General features: G+C 43.5%; 1 protein-coding gene across 1 annotated transcript in view; it reads left to right on the top strand.

Annotated features, from left to right (window-relative positions):
* kcnab1b (potassium voltage-gated channel subfamily A regulatory beta subunit 1b) overlaps positions 1-20,000 on the top strand; it is a 78,597-nt gene that overhangs the window by 1,306 nt on the left and 57,291 nt on the right. The window contains exon 1 of the mRNA XM_029643216.2: positions 1-1,486. This exon is cut by the window's left edge and continues 1,306 nt beyond it. Coding sequence (XP_029499076.1) covers positions 1,257-1,486 — 230 coding nt within the window. The 5' untranslated portion in view covers positions 1-1,256. The remainder of the gene's footprint in view (positions 1,487-20,000) is intronic.

The following is a 20,000-nucleotide window of genomic DNA, read 5'->3' as shown; positions in this document are numbered from 1 at the left end:
TCAGTCTCCCTCCTCTCTCACACACTCAGCAGTATGATTTTCTTCACAGCACCTTTTGACTGCTGTTAATTGCAGCAACAAGAGACGAGGAGTGAATCTGTGTTCTAATCTCAAACAGTAATTCAACCAAACTCAACACCAAGAATGAAGAAAGAACAAATGTGACAACGTCTCGGAAGAGTAAAAACAATCCACTACAGGTCCTCTTCCAAACAGTGGACTGACTCAGAGAGCACCATTGGACTGACTCAGAGAGCACCATTGGACTGACTCAGAGAGCACCATCGGACTGACTCAGAGAGCACCATTGGACTGACTCAGAGAGCACCATTGGACTGACTCAGAGAGCACCATTGGACTGACTCAGAGAGCACCATTGGACTGACTCAGAGAGCACCATCGGACTGACTCAGAGAGCACCATTGGACTGACTCAGAGAGCACCATCGGACTGACTCAGCGAGCACCATCGGACTGACTCAGAGAGCACCATCGGACTGACTCAGAGAGCACCATTGGACTGACTCAGAGAGCACCATTGGACTGACTCAGCGAGCACCATTGGACTGATTCAGAGAGCACCATCGGACTGACTCAGAGAGCACCTCCAGGGACTTTTAGACAAAACCGAGAAGTGCAGAACCACTAAAGCCCACGAGAGACAAAGAAACTAGAGACACATACAGCCGACTGAAGACTGGAGCAAGACACTAGAGACACATACAGCCGACAGAAGACTGGAGCAAGACACTAGAGACACATACAGCCCAGTAAAGACTGGAGCAAGACACTAGAGACACATACAGCCCAGTAAAGACTGGAGCAAGACACTAGAGACACATACAGCCCAGTAAAGACTGGAGCAAGACACTAGAGACACATACAGCCCAGTAAAGACTGGAGCAAGACACTAGAGACACATACAGCCGACTGAAGACTGGAGCAAGACACTAGAGACACATACAGCCGACTGAAGACTGGAGCAAGACACTAGAGACACATACAGCCGACTGAAGACTGGAGCAAGACACTAGAGACACATACAGCCCAGTAAAGACTGGAGCAAGACACTAGAGACACATACAGCCCAGTAAAGATTGGAGCAAGACACTAGAGACACATACAGCCGACTGAAGACTGGAGCAAGACACTAGAGACACATACATCCCCATAAAGACTGGTGCAAGGCAGGGTAATTAGCCCCAGTAGCCCACCACTACTACCACCAGTACAACCAACGCCAGTACAGCCACTGCCATGCAGGTGTCGTTTGCATGTTCTGACCAGGATGGAGGAAGAGGAGGGCTGAGGCCCCCGGGGAATGGAGGTCACAGCAAGCAGAACGCCACCAGCCCCAACACGGCCAGCCAGGCGCGGGCACGCTTCCGAACCGTGGCCCTCATCGCCCGCAGCCTGGGTTCCTTGACCCACCGCTACCAGCACAACCTTAAGGAGTCCACCACCAAGCTCACTGGCATGAAGTACCGGTACGTAGAGAGATCACTGTTGTGCTAGTGGTAAGGATAGCTCATTCATGTGTTATAAATGTTTAGTTAAATTATTGATGCTTAACTAATTCAAGTGTGTACAATGTATTGTTGTAGTAGCTCTATAATGTGCTATAAAGCATTAGTTAAGGAGCTATAGAGCATTAACTAATGAGCCAGTGAGTGTGAGCTAATGAGCTGAACATGTGTCTCTACCCCTCGGTGACGTCACGTAGCAGTACAGGGATGTTTGAACTGATTGTTGTTGTGTAATAGTGGCAATAACAGCTTCTATGAATGTGTTTAATTGAGTTGTTGATCATTGAGTTCTTGATCATTGAGTAATGAGCCAGGGTGTTTATGAGTAAGTTATTGAGCGTTTCTCATACACTTGTAAACGTTTAAAAGAGTAACGAACTACTAGTGTCCGGACAGCATTATAAAGCATCAGAACTTATTCATGACTTATAGAGTAATTATTCATGAGTTATATGTGTTGTAGGTTTACGTGGATGTGTGGATGTTACCATTTCAGCATCCTTATGACAACATGAAGTAGGATTACTGTCTGTATGCAGTTTCAGTGGTTACTAGAGTATCTAAACCTTAGGCTTAAAAGTTACATAATAATTGCTTGAATAAGAGTGATGATGGTTTTATTTGAAACATTTCCACTCATTTGATGTTACACAATAACTAGTTGAGGCTTAATGATTTGCAGATGTACTGTAGGATGTTTGTGTGAGGTCATTGTATCACTGCTGAAAGAGTGTGAGTTTTATTTAACCTATATTTAACTAGGCAAGTCAGTTAAGAACACATTCGTATTTACTATGATGGCCTACCCCAGCCAAACCCTAAACCGGACGATGCTGGGACAATTGTGCACCGGCCTATGGGACTCCGAATCACTGCCAGTTGTGAGACAGCCTGGAATCAAACCAGGATCTGTAGTGACGCCTCTAGCACTGAGCAGCAGTGCCTTAGACCGCTGCGCCACTCAGGAGCTCAGGGTGAAAGGGGCAGTTTTCACAATGGAGACAATTAATTGAATGTGAGTTGATTTGATGCAGAGGAGCAAAACATGATAAGATCATACATGATATTCATGGCATCTCTTTCCCAGTTTCCATAACAACATTGAAATGGACAATTTCACTTTACTTGTTTATGTGAATTCTCTAAAAAGCCTTGACTGGAGTGTCGATCAACACTAAAGTATGTCCCCATAGCAGCTGTTTTAAGTCATACTCAGTGGTTTGTAAGAGAAAGAGAGAACAGTTTTAGACTGTATAACAGGTGTCTTTAATAGTTTGTCTAGGAGGTTATGTTCAGACTGGTACGATGCCAATCAAACACACCAGAAGCTGACCTCCCTGCAGGTGTCCACACATTTCATTTTGGCATTTTGCAGACACTGTTATCCAGGGTGACTTCCAGTAGTGAGGGAATACATTTTCATACTTTTATTTTATACTGGTCCCCCGTGGGAATTGAACCCACGACTCCAACATCTCAGGCACCATGCTCTAACCAACTGAGCCACATGGGAACCTACCTGGCCAGACAACGTGTTCTGACTGACGCTAACAGTCACTGTTAAACATGATCACACAATATGCCTCATACAGTCCGTTTACTGATCCGCAGTGAGATGACTTGCATTGATGCTCCACATCAAGGTCAAAGCTATTGCCCCCTTCTTTAACAGAAAGACAAATAACTGATGGAGAGAGAATGAATGTAACAAAATGTTAACTCGCTCCCTTCCTACTGCTCTCTCTGTCTCTGTCTCTCTCTTCTCTCTCTGTCTCTCTCTCCTCTCTCTCTCTCATGCTCTCTCCTCTCTCTCCTCCTCTCTCTCTCTCTCTCTCTCTCTCTCCTCTCTCCTCTCTCTCTCTCTCTCTCGTGCTCTCTCCTCCACTCTCTCTCTCTCTCTCTTCTCTCTCCATCTCTCTCTCAGACTCCTCCCCCTTTCTCTCTCTTTCCATGTTCTGTCTCTCTCTTTATCTCTCTATCTCTCAGACTCCTCCCTTTGTCTCTCTCTTTCCATCTGCCCTCTCTCTCTCTCTCAGATTCCTCCCTCACTCTCTTTCTCTCTCTCCCTCTCCCTCTCTCTCTCTGTATTTAACTACACAGCGGAGGTTTCTTTCTGTTCTTATCATTGACTGGAAACTCTTAGGCCTGAAGATAAAATCTGACTAACAATCTTTATTTATGTAAGGGAACAGACGTCTGAGGCTAAATCTGTGATTTTAACATTCTTTGTGCTGCACACTACATTTTTCTCTGCGGATTGTGTGTGTGAATGTGTGTGTGTGTGTGTGTGTGTGTGTGTGTGTGTGTGTGTGTGTGTGTGTGTGTGTGTGTGTGTGTGTGTGTGTGTGTGTGTGTGTGTGTGGGTGCGTGTGCGTGCGTGCGTGCGTGCGTGCGTGCGTGCGTGTGTGTCTGGACCACATGGTCTGCCTCTCTTGCCACATTGGTAAACATATGAGGGCCTAATCCTGAATAAGTGTGGCTGCAGAGAGAGAGAAGAGAAAAGAGGGAGAACAGAGAGAGGAGAGAGAGCAGTGAGAACAGAGAGAAGAGAGAGATGAGAGAGAACAGAGAGAAGAGAGAGATGAGAGAGCAGAGAGAAGAGAGAGAGAAGAAAGAGAGGAGAGAACAGAGAGAGAAGAGAGAGCAGAGAGAAGAGAGAGTGAAGAAAGAACAGAGAAGAGAGAGAGCAGAGAGAACAGAGAAGAGCGAGAACACAGAGCAAAGAGAGCAGAGAGAAGAGCCCCCCACCGCAAGCTGGTCCTGGGGCTCTGTTCACAAACACAAACAGACCCCATAGAACCCCAGGACAGCAAAACAATTAGACCCAACCAAATTACGAGAAGACAAAAAGTTAATTACTTGACACATTGGAATGAATTTACCAAAAAACATAGCAAGCTCGAATGCTATTTGGCCCTAAACAGAGAGTACACAGTGGCAGAATTCCTGACCACTGTGACTGACCCAAAACGAAGGAAATCTTTGACTATTGTGATGACCCTCCCACTATGTCTGCCAAATTCTTTCTCTTTGCTCTTGTTTTCCTTAATAGGATGTTGGTGGGCGGAGCTGGGAGGGTCGTTAGCAACATGGGACACACCACTTCCCCATTCATTGAGGAGACCCTCTCCATGCAGATACCGATACATTTTGGTTGTGGCATTTTTGTGGCTGTTTATTTTTTTTTGCGGTGACACCTTTCAACACCCCTCATTATCACAAGCACACAACCACTACTGATTACTGACTACACCCACACCATTGTTAATTGTATTTAGTTTACTTTCGTTAATAAATATATTTTGTTATTCCTTATCTCCACGTTGTCTCCCTTTTTGTTACGAACTTTGAGCTGGTTCGGGACACTATGTACAAACTCTGTGAGAATAGCCTTGCTATTGAGAAAGGCTGCTGAAGGCAGACCTGGCTCTCAAGAGAAGACAGGCTATGTGCACACAGCCCACAAGATGAGGTGGAAACTAAACTGCACTTCCTGACCTCGAAAACAAATGCAATTTTGATAAACTCCCAAAGCTACTGGGTGAAATACCAGAGTGTGCCATCACAGCAGCAAGATGTGTGACCTGTTGCCACAAGAAAAGGGCAACCGGTGAAGAACAAACATCCCTGTAAATACAACCCATATTTATTTATTTTCCCTTGTCGTGTCTTTGGCTCTGCCGGATTAAGTGATGAAATGCTATTCTATAAAATAATTTATCCGTAAGTAATATTACCTGATTGAGCTAATCATGTAAATGTAATTAACTAGAGATTCGGGGCACCACAAAATAATATTTATAGAGCTGTTATCTTCCCAATAAACTCTTAAAGACCTAGTAATATTTTACATCAATAGCAGTCAATATTAATCGTCACCTTAATTCAGTCTCATCTGAAAGTTGTAAATTCTTGGTTATCTTCACGAACCCTGGCTAACAAGTTGAATCAGCAATACAAAATTGGGTTTAATTATTTATTTACTAAATACCTAACTAATCGTACAGAATTACACATACACACAATTAATCATAACTTGATTACAAATTAAGTCATAAAGGAAAACGTCCCTAGTGGGCGGAACAGATATGACAGCTGGTTACACAAAAGAAAAGGGTCTGGGTTTGAGTGAAAGAGCAGGAAGAATGAGAACCAAAGGAAGAAGCTGTGCTATAGTAAATACAGTATTTTATGCATTCTAAATTACCGCCCATTTGGAAAAGGAAAATGCAATAAATATTTACTCTGAGCTGCGCTTCAGTGTGTTGGTGGTAGATGGAAGGCCGTGTTGCCAAACCGAGTCCTTTGTCCTTTGAAGAATGTCTCTGGTGGTCAATTGAATATGTTGTAGTAACGTCGTTGTGTGATAGACGGGATACTCTGTCTGTTCCTTCCTAACCCTTGTTTGCATCTGCTGTTGCTAACTCAACGGCTAGGAGGTATCACTTCTATCGTGAATAAGAGTTCAAAGTTCATACCATTCGCAACCAAAGCTCACGCTGATGTTGGCTTCGTTCTGTAGTTATTATTTGAACCATTTTGACATCGGACCGTCGTCCTCACGTCCTCGGAACAGGAGGTTACATTTTCGTCAAGGCTTTATATAGTGGAGCGAGAAGGGTGTGTCTGAAAAGTTTTATAACCCATGACTCTTCACAGGGGCAGGCCACTGATACGAAAACCCAATTCTCACATTTTAGAAGCTAAAATCACATTTCATCCCATCACGAATAATTTCATATTCAAACATTTAAATTGAACAACAATTCCATGTGAATCCGATAACTCTGTTGTGTAGACTTTCTACTGTGGAGTTTATGTCATCTTATCATTGATGAGAATGTCTCAGATGACAACCGAACTGACATCATATTCATTAAGTACCACCGCGTATGTTCAATTGGTCGGATTACCAGAATATAGTTCATTTCTCCCCACCTTCTGATGTTCCCAGAATCTCTATGTTAACCAAGGTTTGCAAATGTAACATCAGTTGGGTAGAGAGTGGAAAAAGGGGGAAGAGGTATTTATGACTGTCATAAACCTATCCCCAGGCCAACGTCATAACACCCTTTTGTACCTTAACTATTTGCACATTATTTACATTTACATTTACATTTAAGTCATTTAGCAGACGCTCTTATCCAGAGCGACTTACAAATTCCACTGGATGTCTTAAGGTGAACGCACCAATTTGTAAGTCGCTCTGGATAAGAGCGTCTGCTAAATGACTTAAATGTAAATGTAAATGTAAATTGGTGCATTCACCTTATGACATCCAGTGGAGCAGCCACTTTACAATAGTGCATCTAAATCTTTTAAGGGGGGGGGGGGTGAGAAGGATTACTTTATCCTATCCTAGGTATTCCTTAAAGAGGTGGGGTTTCAGGTGTCTCCGGAAGGTGGTGATTGACTCCGCTGTCCTGGCGTCGTGAGGGAGTTTGTTCCACCATTGGGGGGCCAGAGCAGCGAACAGTTTTGACTGGGCTGAGCGGGAACTGTACTTCCTCAGTGGTAGGGAGGCGAGCAGGCCAGAGGTGGATGAACGCAGTGCCCTTGTTTGGGTGTAGGGCCTGATCAGAGCCTGGAGGTACTGAGGTGCCGTTCCCCTCACAGCTCCGTAGGCAAGCATTATTACTAGGCAAGTCAGTTAAGAACAAATTCTTATTTTCAATGATGGCCTCCTCTTTGCGTTCTCAGGAAACTATGCTGTAATTTGTTGCAGTAATTTGGATATAAGAATAATGTCAACTTACCAACATTACGACCAGGAATACGACTTTCCCGTAGGGGATCCTCTGTTTGGACCACCACCCAGGACAATGGATTGGATCCCAGCTGGGGACCCAAAACAACGGACGGGCACATCGCGCACCCCTCCCGAGTTTACTACTCGCCAACGTCGAGTCTCAACAAGGTTGACAAAATCCGAGCAAGTGACATCAGATATTGTAATGTTCTTTGTTTCACGGAAACGTCGCTCACTCGAGACACACTATCAGAGTCGGTACAGTCACCTGGTTTTCATTACAATCAAATATCGACCTCGTTATCTACCAAGAGAATTCTCTTCGATTATAATCACAGCCTCATATATCCCCCCAAGCAGACACATCAATGGCCCTAAATTAACTTCATTGGACTCTATGTAAACTGGAAACCACATATCCTGAGGCTGCATTCATTGTAGCTGGGGATATTAACAAGGCTAATCTGAAAACAAGACTCCTTAAATTTTATCAGCATATCGAATGTGCTACCCAGGTGGACCATTGTTACTCTAACTTCCTCGACGCATACAAAGCCCTGCCCTGCCCTCCTTTCGGAAAATCTGACCACGACTCCATTTTGTTGCTCCCAGCCTATAGACAGAAAATAAAACAGGAAACGTCCATGCTCAGGTCTGTTCAACGCTAGTCCGACCAATCTGATTCCACGCTTCAAGATTGCTTCGATCAGGTGTACTGGGATATGTTCCGCATAGCGTCAACAACAACATTCACGAATACGCTGATTCGGTGAGCGAGTTTATTAGCAAGTGCATCGGTGATGTTGTACCCATGTAACAGTATAACTTTAGTCCGTACGCCCCTACCCGGGCTCGAACCAGGGACCCTCTGCACACATCAACAACAGTCACCCACGAAGCATTATTACCCATCGCTCCACAAAAGTCACGGCCCTTGCAGAGCAAGGGGAACCACAACTTCAAGGTCTCAGAGCAAGTGACGTCACCGATTGAAACGCTATTAGCGCAAAACCGCTAACCATTTCACATCGGTTACACTCACCCCCCTTTTGACCTCCTCCTTTTCCGCAGCAACCAGTGATCCGGGTCAACAGCATCAATGTAACAGTATAACTTTAGTCCAGCCCCTCGCCCATCCCCGGGCTCAAACCAGGAACTCTCTGCCCACATCAACAACTGACACCCATCAACAACTGACATCCCCTTGCAGAGCAACTTCAAGGTCTCAGAGCAAGTGACGTCACCGATTGAAACGCTATTAGCGCACCACCGCTAACCATTTCACATCGGTTACACCCACAGCAACTATTAAAACCTTCCCCAAGGAACGACATTGAAGATGTCGTTCCCACAGCAACTATTAAAACATTCCCCAACCAGAAACCGTGAATTGATGGCAGCATTCGTGCAAAACTGAAAGCACGAACCACTGCTTTTAATCAGGGCAAGTCGACTGGTAACATGACTGAATACAAACAGTGTAGCTATTCCCTCCGCAAGGCAATCAAACAAGCTAAGCGTCAGTATAGAGACAAAGTAGAGTTACAGCTCAGACACGAGAGGTATGTGGCAGGGTCTACAGTCAATCACGGACTACAAGAAGAAAACCAGCACCGTCGCGGACCACGATGTCCTGTTCCCAGACAAACTAAACAACTTCTTTGCTCGCTTTGAGGTCAATACAGTGCCAACGACAAAGCCCACTCCAAAACCTGTGGGCTCTCCTTCACCGCAGCCAATGTGAGTAAAGCATTTAAACGTGTCAACCCTCGCAAGGCTGCCGGCCCAGAAGGCATCCCTAGCTGTGTCCTCAGAGCCTGCGCAGACCAGCTGGCTGGTGTGTTTATGGACATATTCAATCAATCCTTATCCCAGTCTGTTGTTCCCACATGCTTCAAGACAGCCACCATTGTTCCAGTTCCCAAGAAAGCTAAGGTAACTGAGCTAAATGACTACCGCCCCTTAGCACTCACCTCCGTCATCATGAAGTGCTTTGAGAGATTAGTCAAGGATCCTATCACCTCCACCCTATCTGAAACCCTAGACCCACTCCAATTTGCGTACCGCCCCAATAGGTCCACAGATGACGCAATCGCAATCACACTGCACACTGCCCTAACCCACCTGGACAAGAGGAATACCTATGTAAGAATGCTGTTCATCGACTGCAGCTCAGCATTTATCACCATAGTACCCTCCAAACTCGTCATTAAGCTTGAGTCCCTGGGTCTCGACCCCGCCCTGTGCAACTGCGTCCTGGACTTCCTGACGGTCTGTCCCCAGGTGGTGAGGGTAGGAAACAACATCTCCACCATGCTGATCCTCAACACTGGGGCCCCACAAGGCTGCGTTCTCAGCCCTCTCCTGTACTCCCTGTTCACCCATGACTGCGTGGCCATGCACGCCTCCAACTCAATCATCAAGTTTGTAGACGACACTACAGTGGTAGGCTTGATTACCAACAATGACAAGACGGCCTACAGGGAGGAAGTGAGGGCCCTCGGAGTGTGGTGTCAGGAAAATAACATCACACTTAACGTTAATAAAACTAAGGAGATGATCGTGGACTTCAGGAAACAGCAGAGGGTGCACCCCCTATCCACGGGACAGTAGTGGAGAAGGTGGAAAGTTTTAAGTTTCTCGGCGTACACATCACGGACAAACTGAAATGGTCCACCCACACAGACAGCATGGTGAAGAAGGCGCAGCAGCGCCTCTTCAACCTCACGAGGCTGAAGAAATTTGGCTTATCACCAAAAACACTCACAAACATTTACAGATGCACAATCGAGAGCATCCTGTCGGGCTGTATCACCACCTGGTACAGCATCTGCTCCGCCCACAACCGTAAGGCTCTCCAGAGGGTAGTGAGGTCTGCACAGCGCATCACTGGGGGCAAACTACCTGCCCTCCAGGACACCTACACCACCCGATATCACAGGAAGACCTTAAAGATCATCAAGGATCACAGGAAGACCATAAAGATCATCAAGGATAACAACCACCCAAGCCACTGCCTGTTCACCCCGCTATCGTCCAGAAGGCGAGGTCAGTACAAGTACATCAAAGCTGGGACCGAGAGACTGAAAAACAGCTTTTATCTCAAGGCCATCAGACTGTTGAACAGCCATCACTAACATTGAGTTGCTGCTGCCAACATAGTGACTCAATCTCTAGCCACTTAAATAATAAAAAATTTGATGTATTAAATGTTTCACTAGTCACTTTATATAATGCCACTTTATATAATGTGTACATACCCTACACTACTCATATACTGTACTCTATACCATCTACTGCATCTTGCCCACGCCGTTCAGGCCATCGCTCATCCATATATATTTTTTATGTACATATTCTTATTCATTCCTTTACACTTATGTGTATAAGGTGTTGTGAAATTGTTAGATTACTCGTTAGATATTACTGCATGGTCGGAACTAGAAGCACAAGTATTTCGCTACAATTGCATTAACATCTGCTAACCATGTGTATGTGACAAATACAATTTGATTTGATAACAGCCTTGTTCAGGGGAAGAACGACAGATTTTTACCTTGTCAGCTGGGAGAATTGATTTTGCAACCTTTCAGTTACTATTCCTACCCTCTAAACACTAGGCTACTTGCTTCCCTGGCAAGTAGCCTACAACACTGTATATATACATAATATGACATTTTTAATGTCTTTATTCTTTTGGAACTTTTAAAAGAGTAATGTTTACTGTTATTTTTTGCTGTTAATTTCACTTTTGTTTATTTATTTAACTTGATTTGGCAATGTTAACATGTGTTTCCCATGCCAATAAAGCCCCTTAAATTGAAATTGAAATTGAGAGAAGAGGGAGCAGAGAGAGAGCAGATAGAGAAGCGGTAGAAGAGAGAGAGAGCAGCGAGAGAGAGAGAGAGAGAGAGAGAGAGCAGAGAGAGCAGATAGAGCGATGGAACCATAACGTGATAATACGCTATTAGATTAATTCACAGTTGTCATGGAGATTTTATTTGAATTGAAACAAGCTGTGGCTATCATCATTGGAGACGGTCTCTTCCAGACTTAATGATTCTACATCTTTGTAAGGAAGAGTTATACCAGTTTCACACAAAAAAACTACTAGACTGCCTCATTTCTAACAAGTCTCTCTGAAATTACCACTTGTATCTGCAATGGAATCTAAAAAGTGAAGATTGGGATGCTACAAGCTTAGTGAACCAAGTGACATGGTGTGATATTACAGAGACAGTTGCCCCAGGAATTTGGAACTCAGGACACAATTTCCCATACTCCATCAGCATAACTAACGCAGTTGACATGGCGATTTTGTAACAGTCATGCTCGGTTGCCAAGTACTGCATTGCAGATGGGCACGCTACTCTCTTTCTGTTGTGTACTTGGACAGTGACCTTTCACAGCTGTGTGTGTGTGTGTGTGTGTGTGTGTGTGTGTGTGTGTGTGTGTGTGTGTGTGTGTGTGTGTGTGTGTGTGTGTGTGTGTGTGTGTGTGTGTGTGTGTGTGTGTATTCACACTGTGAGAGAGAGAGAGAGAGAGAGAGAGAGAGAGAGAGAGAGAGAGAGAGATCGAGAGAGACCGTAACCACCCCCCATCACAAACCCCCGAGTCCAAGAACCAAACCATTATCATCACCTGAAGCTTCTTGCTTTTCGGCTCTGAGACTTTTCCCTGTGAAGCGAGAGAAATAGAGACCCAAACTTAAGGAAAGCTTTGACTATGTACAGACTCAGTGAGCATAGCCTTGCTATTGAGAAAGGCCGCTGTAGACAGACCTGACTCTCAAGAGAAGATTGGCTATGTGCACACTGCCCACAAATTGAGGTGGAAACTGAGCTGCACTTCATAACCTCCTGCCAAATGTATGACCATACTAGAGACACATATTTACCTCAGATTACACAGACCCACAAAGAATTTGAAAACAAACCCAATTTTGATAAACTTCCATATCTACTGGGTGAAATACCACAGTGTGCCATCACAGCAGCAAGATTTGTGACCTGTTGCCACAAGAAAAGGGCCACCAGTGAAGAACAAACACCATTGTAAATACAATCCATATTTATGTTTATTTACATACACCAATTTAACAGATGTTATTGCGGGTGTAGAAAAATGCTTGTGTTCGTAGCTCCTACAGTGCAGTAATATCTAACAATTCACAACAATACACACAAATCTAAAAGTAAAATAATGGAATTAAGAAATATATCAATATTAGGATGAGCAATGTCGAAGTGGCGTTGACTAAAATACAGTAGAATAGAATACAGTATACAATGCCTTGCAAAAGTGTTCACCCCCTTGTCCCTTTTCCTATTTTGTTGCATTACAACCTGTCATTTAAATATATGTTTATTTGGATTGCATGTAATGGACATACACATAAAAGTCCAAATTGGTGAAGTGAAATTTAAAAAATAACTTGTTTCAAAAAATTCCAAACGGAAAGGTGGTGCATATGTATTCACACCCTTTGCTATGAAGCCCCTAAATAAGATCTGGTGCAACCAATTACCTCCAGAAGTCACACAATTAGTTAAATTAAGTCCACCTGTGTGCAATCACAAGTGTCACATGATCTGTCACATGATCTCAGTACATATACACCTGTTCTGAAAGGCCCCAGAGTCTGCAACACAACTAAGCAAGGGGCACCACCAAGCAAGCGGTACTATGAAGACCAAGGAGCTCTCCAAACAGGTCAGGGACAAAGTTGTGGAGAAGTACATATCAGGATTGGGTTATAAAAAAATATCTGAAACTTTGAACATCCCATGGAGCACCATTTAGTCCATTATTAAAACATGGAAAGAATATGGCACCACAACAAACCTGCCAAGAGAGGGCCGCCCACCAAAACTCACAGACCAGGCAAGGAGGACATTAATCAGAGAGGCAGCAAATAGACCAAAGATAACCCCGAAGGACCTGCAAAGCTCCACAGCGGAGATTGGAGTATCTGTCCTTTGGACCAATTTAAGCCGTGGTGTTCACCAAAAGGCATGTGGGAGACTCCCCAAACACATGAAAGAAGGTACTCTGGTCAGATGATACTAAAATGTAGCTTTTTGGCCATCAAAGAAAACGCTATGTCTGGCGCACACCCAACACCTCTCATCACCCAGAGAACACCATCCCCACAGTGAAGAATGGTGGTGGCAGCATCATGCTGTGGGGATGTTTTTCATCGGCAGGGACTGGGAAACTGGTCAGAAGGAATGATGGATGGCTCTAAATACACATATACTGAGCCCTGTGGGGAACCTGCTGTCATTTCACATTTCTCATTCCGTGTCATATACTTCAGCAGTATACTGTCATATAGAAATCTTCAACAGTATACTGTCATATAGAATACTTCAGCAGTATACTGTCATATAGAACACTTCAGCAGTATACTGTCATATAGAATACTTTAACAGTATACTGTCATATAGAACACTTTAACAGTATACTGTCATATAGAACACTTTAACAGTATACTGTCATGTAGAACACTTTAACAGTATACTATCATATAGAACACTTTAACAGTATACTGTCATATAGAACACTTCAACAGTATACTGTCATATAGAACACTTCAACAGTATACTGTCATATAGAACAATTCAACAGTATACTGTCATATAGAACACTTTAACAGTATACTGTCATATAGAACACTTCAGCAGTATACTTCATATAGAATACTTCAGCAGTATACTGTCATATAGAATACTTCAACAGTATACTAACATATAAAATATTTCAGCAGTATACTGTCATATAGAACACTTTAACAGTATACTGTCATATAGAACACTTTAACAGTATACTGTCATATAGAACACTTCAACAGTATACTGTCATATAGAACACTTCAACAGTATACTGTCATATAGAACACTTCAACAGTATACTGTCATATAGAACACTTTAACAGTATACTGTCATATAGAACACTTCAACAGTATACTGTAATATAGAATACTTCAGCAGTATACTGTCACATAGAACACTTCAACAGTATACTGTCATATAGAACACTTTAACAGTATACTGTCATATAGAACACTTCAACAGTATACTGTCATATAGAACACTTTAACAGTATACTGTCACATAGAACACTTCAACAGTATACTGTCATATAGAACACTTCAACAGTATACTGTCATATAGAACACTTCAACAGTATACTGTCATATAGAACACTTTAACAGTATACTGTCATATAGAATACTTCAACAGTATACTGTCATATAGAATACTTCAGCAGTATACTGTCACATAGAACACTTCAACAGTATACTGTCGTATAGAACACTTCAACAGTATACTGTCATATAGAACACTTCAACAGTATACTGTCATATAGAACACTTCAACAGTATGCTGTAATATAGAATACTTCAGCAGTATACTGTCACATAGAACACTTCAACAGTATACTGTCATATAGAACACTTCAACAGTATACTGTCATATAGAACACTTCAACAGTATACTGTCATATAGAACACTTCAACAGTATACTGTCATATAGAACACTTCAACAGTATACTGTCATATAGAACACTTCAACAGTATACTGTCACATAGAACACTTTAACAGTATACTGTCATATAGAATACTTCAACAGTATACTGTAATATAGAATACTTCAGGGGCAGCAGGTAGGCTAGTGGTTAGAGCGTTGGGCCAGTAACCAAAAGGTTGCTGGATTGAATCCGTGAGCTGACAATGTAAAAATCTGTCGTTGTTCCCTGGGCGCCGAAGACGTCGAAGTCTAATATGGTAGCCTCCCGCACCTCTCTGATTCAGTTGGGATAAATGTGGAAGATGCATTCAGTTGTACAACCGACTAGGTTTCCCTTTCAGCAGTATACTGTCATAAAGAATACTTCAGCAGTGTACTGTTAAACAGAATACTTCAACAGTTACTGTCTTTGATCCACCTGGACTTTGGGACTTTCAAATTCTCCCCTCTGTCACTGTCTACATGTTGGAGTCTGTATCTCTTTCTTTTTTGTCTGTCTCTTGGTTCCCCTATCACTCCATTTCTTTCTCTCTCTCCCTCTCTCTCTCTCTCTCTCCCTATCACTCCATTTCTTTCTCTCTCTCTCCCTCTCTCTCTCCCTCTCTCTTCTTCTCTCTCTCTCTCCCTCTCTCTCTCCCTCTCTCTCTCTCCCTCTCTCTCTCCCTCTCTCTCTCCCCTCTCTCCCTCTCTCCCTCTCTCTCTCTCTCTCTCTCTCTCCCTATCACTCCATTTATTTCTCTCCCTCTCTCTCCCTCTCTCTCTCCCTCTTTCTCCCCTCTCTCTCTCCCTCCCTCTCCCTCCCCCTCTCTCTCTCTCTCTCTCTCTCTCTCTCTCTCCTCTCTCTCTCTCTCCTCTCTCTCTCTATCACTCCATGTCTTTCTTTCTCTCTCTCTCTCTCTCTCTCTCTCTCTCTCTCTCTCTCTCTCTCTCTCTCTCTCCCTCTCTCTCTCTCTCTCCCTATCACTCCAATTCACTCGGTACCAATTCCTTTCTCCATCTACTTATATGTCCTGCCCTCTCTCTCTCTCCTTCTTCTCCCTCGCCCTCTTTTCTCGCTCCACTAGTGCGCGTCAGTCAAGGAGAATTTCAGGCGATCCTGGTTTTAACGGCTGCAGGCTTAGCCGGTGATTTCCTCTCTCTGCAACTTTGGAGCTTTTCTCTGGCAGGCCCTAATCTCTTCATTTTCCCGGAGTTTGGCGAGAGCACTATAAAACGCCTTATGTTACATCTCTCACTATTCCAGTATTTTCAGGGTGTGATTTTATGTGTCACTTAATGTTAATTTGATAATCTATTTAAACAGATGATGAAAATAGTGCTAGCAAGTAGAGCTATAGCAGGGGATGTTGATAAGACATGACAGGGCGGTTTGGGACTAGGGGCTTCTTTTAAGTGACTCATTTGACATTTTACCTCAAGGCTTGGTTTCGCCATCCCCCATGCATCAGAAACTGTCTAATGTACGGTACGTTTTGCATGTTGACTGTACTGAATGTGTTAGATGGAAATGGCCTAGCACGGTCCAAATGTCTTCTGCAAAATAGACACACACACACACAGGCACACATGTACTGCACTCACACACACACACACACACACACACACACACATACTCCCCCCCCCCCCTTCCTCCACTTCTAGACTTCAGAAAATTCCTAATCTTTGAATCATTGGTGTCAACCCCCCAGACAGACAGACAGACAGACAGACAGACAGACAGACAGACAGACAGACAGACAGACAGACAGACAGACAGACAGACAGACAGACAGACAGACAGACAGACAGACAGACAGACAGACAGACAGACAGACAGACAGACAGACAGACAGACAGACAGACCTTCAAGGGAGTCAACGGGTATACTCCCCAGCCCAGAGTTGTGACTGCAGATCTGAGTTATCAGACTTGCTGCCGTCAAATTGGAAAATATTTTTGATGATTTATTCATAGTAGTCAGGAGAAGTTAGAACTTAAAGGGAGTAGTTTCCCATATCAACACTTAGAGGGAGTAGTGCCCCATATCAACACTTAGAGGGAGTAGTGCCCCATATCAACACTTAGAGGGAGTAGTGTCCCATATCAATACTTAGAGAGAGTAGTGTCCCATATCAACACTTAGAGAGAGTAGTGTCCCATATCAACACTTAGAGGGAGTAGTGTCCCATATCAACACTTAGAGGGAGTAGTGTCCCATATCAACACTTAGAGGGAGTAGTGTCCCATATCAATACTTAGAGAGAGTAGTGTCCCATATCAACACTTAGAGGGAGTAGTGTCCCATATCAACACTTAGAGAGAGTAGTGTCCCATATCAACACTTAGAGGGAGTAGTGTCCCATATCAACACTTAGAGGGAGTAGTGTCCCATATCAACACTTAGAGGGAGTAGTGTCCCATATCAACACTTAGAGGGAGTAGTGTCCCATATCAACACTTAGAGAGAGTAGTGTCCCATGTCAACACTTAGAGGGAGTAGTGTCCCATATCAATACTTAGAGAGAGTAGTGTCCCATATCAACACTTAGAGGGAGTAGTGTCCCATATCAACACTTAGAGAGAGTAGTGTCCCATATCAACACTTAGAGGGAGTAGTGTCCCATATCAACACTTAGAGGGAGTAGTGTCCCATATCAACACTTAGAGGGAGTAGTGTCCCATATCAATACTTAGAGAGAGTAGTGTCCCATATCAACACTTGGAAAACTTCTGTCTGCGATCAATGAAAACAGCCATGGTTACTGAGATAAACATCTGATTTCAAAGAGATTTAAGGAAAAGGAAGGATGACCAATATGTTCATTTGTTTTTATGTCCAAGGCTTCACACCTCCAGTGGTTGTGAGTGATTCAGCCTTGTGTTGTACTGGCCTAGTTGTATTGGTCTGGAGAAGGGGTTTCAAACTCCATGGAGGGCAGAGTGTCCTCTAGTTTTTTGGTTTCTCCTTTAATTAAGATCTAGACAATCAGGTGAGGGGAGTTCTTTACTAATTAGTGAACTTAATTCATCAATTAAGTACAAGGGTGGAGCGAAAACCCGCAGACACTTGGCCCTCTGTGGAATGAGGTTGGCACATGTCTGGGGTGAGTTAGATAGCATGAGGTTGGCACATGTCTGGGGTGAGTTAGATAGCATGAGGTTGGTACATGTCTGGGGTGAGTTAGATAGCATGAGGTTGGCACATGTCTGGGGTGAGTTAGATAGCATGAGGTTGGCACATGTCTGGGGTGAGTTAGATAGCATGAGGTTGGCACATGTCTGGGGTGAGTTAGATAGCATGAGGTTGGCACATGTCTGGGGTGAGTTAGATAGCATGAGGTTGGCACATGTCTGGGGTGAGTTAGATAGCATGAGGTTGGCACATGTCTGGGGAGAGTTAGATAGCATGAGGTTGGATTCAAATGGCCATGTCTCGCCTTGTATTAGTTACTTATCCGTTAGGACAGCAGTGTTGGCATTTTTAAAATAGTCATTTACAGCACTGAACAAATATCTGAGAGCAGCGGCATATTTCTTACAGGTTGTTGTTGTTGTTTTCTCTGTTTAAGGACTTGTACTGCTAATGATGATGATGATGTGTGTGTGTGTGTGTGTGTGTGTGTGTGTGTGTGTGTGTGTGTGTGTGTGTGTGTGTGTGTGTGTGTGTGTGTGTGTGTGTGTGTGTGTGTGTGTGTGTGCGCGTGCATGCATCCATGTGTCAAAATCAATGTCCTTGGTTTCTCTGCTCTCTTTCTCAATGCTCGCCCGCGCTCTTTCTCCTCTCTATCTCTCTCTCAACTGTCTCTTTCACTCTCTGTCTCTCTCTTTTTCTCTCTCCCTCTCCCTCAGTGAGGCAGTTCCAGAATGCACCGATTCATTCCGGAGTGTAGCCTATGTCTGATTGTGTTTCTGTCTGTCTGGGGCTTTTCCATATCTCTATGAACAGTTGAACACATTTACATTCCTGTTACTGTCATTCGTATGCTTTTCACACATCTGACAGGCCGGTAACATTCCTGTTACTGTCATTCGTATGCTTTTCACACATCTGACAGGCTGGTAACATTCCTGTTACTGTCATTCGTATGCTTTTCACACATCTGACATGCTGGTAACATTCCTGACAGCTGGAAATTCCACTTGGTTTTTTTCTCACCAAATTATAATTAAAAAAAAAACTGTTCCCTTCAACAGAGCTGCTAAATGGGCATTGAAATGAAATAAGATTACAGGAATATAGACCAATACGATTTCTTCATGTGATCAAAAAAAACAAACACTTTTACAGAATTCTCTCTGAAACTAATCTCGGCATCCAGAACCACATCTGTCACCAGAGGATACTCTGCAGCCAACTAACGTGTGATGACAGATTGACAGGCGCCAGAGGAAAGCTATCAAGCACCTGTTCTTCTTTTTCTCTAAGTGGAATGAGAAATTCCCAGAATATGTGCAATGCAACTCAAATGTCTAACTCTCATTTTGTTTCCATGTTTTATAGCAGGCTAAAAATATTAGCACGGATCAGCTAGGAGCAAATTGAAGATTCTCTTGGAATAAACTATGGTTTGGAAGAAAACCACAGATCAGAAGTGTACTGTGAGGGACAGCGAGAGAGCAAGAGAGAAAAAGGGGTGAGAGAGAGAGGGATGGGAAGAGAGAGAGAGAGAGAGAGCGGGAAAGAGAGAAAAATAGAGGGTGTGATAGTAATTAACTAGCTCTGCAGTGGTGATATAGTAATAAACTAACTCTGCAGTGGATATATAGTAATAAACTAGCTCTGCAGTAGTGATATAGTAATAAACTAGCTCTGCAGATGTGATATAGTAATAAACTAGCTCTGCAGTAGTGATATAGTAATAAACTAGCTCTGCGGTGGTGATATAGTAATAAACTAGCTCTGCAGTAGTGATATAGTAATAAACTAGCTCTGCAGAGGTGATATAGTAATAAACTAGCTCTGCAGTAGTGATATAGTAATAAACTAGCTCTGCAGTAGTGATATAGTAATAAACTAGCTCTGCGGTGGTGATATGGTAATAAACTAGCTAAGCAGTGGGGATTGTGGCAGATGCTGCAGATAGTGTTGCGTTGTGTTTCTGAATGTTCTAGGGTATAATTGTCAGCTATTTCTGTGTGTGTGTGTGTGTGTGTGTGTGTGTGTGTGTGTGTGTGTGTGTGTGTGTGTGTGTGTGTGTGTGTGTGTGTGTGT

This window comes from Oncorhynchus nerka, linkage group LG9b (assembly GCF_034236695.1).
Source record: "Oncorhynchus nerka isolate Pitt River linkage group LG9b, Oner_Uvic_2.0, whole genome shotgun sequence".
Taxonomy (NCBI): Eukaryota; Metazoa; Chordata; class Actinopteri; order Salmoniformes; family Salmonidae; genus Oncorhynchus; species Oncorhynchus nerka.
Note: the sequence above shows the minus strand (reverse complement) of the source record. Positions and strands in the feature narration are given on the sequence as shown.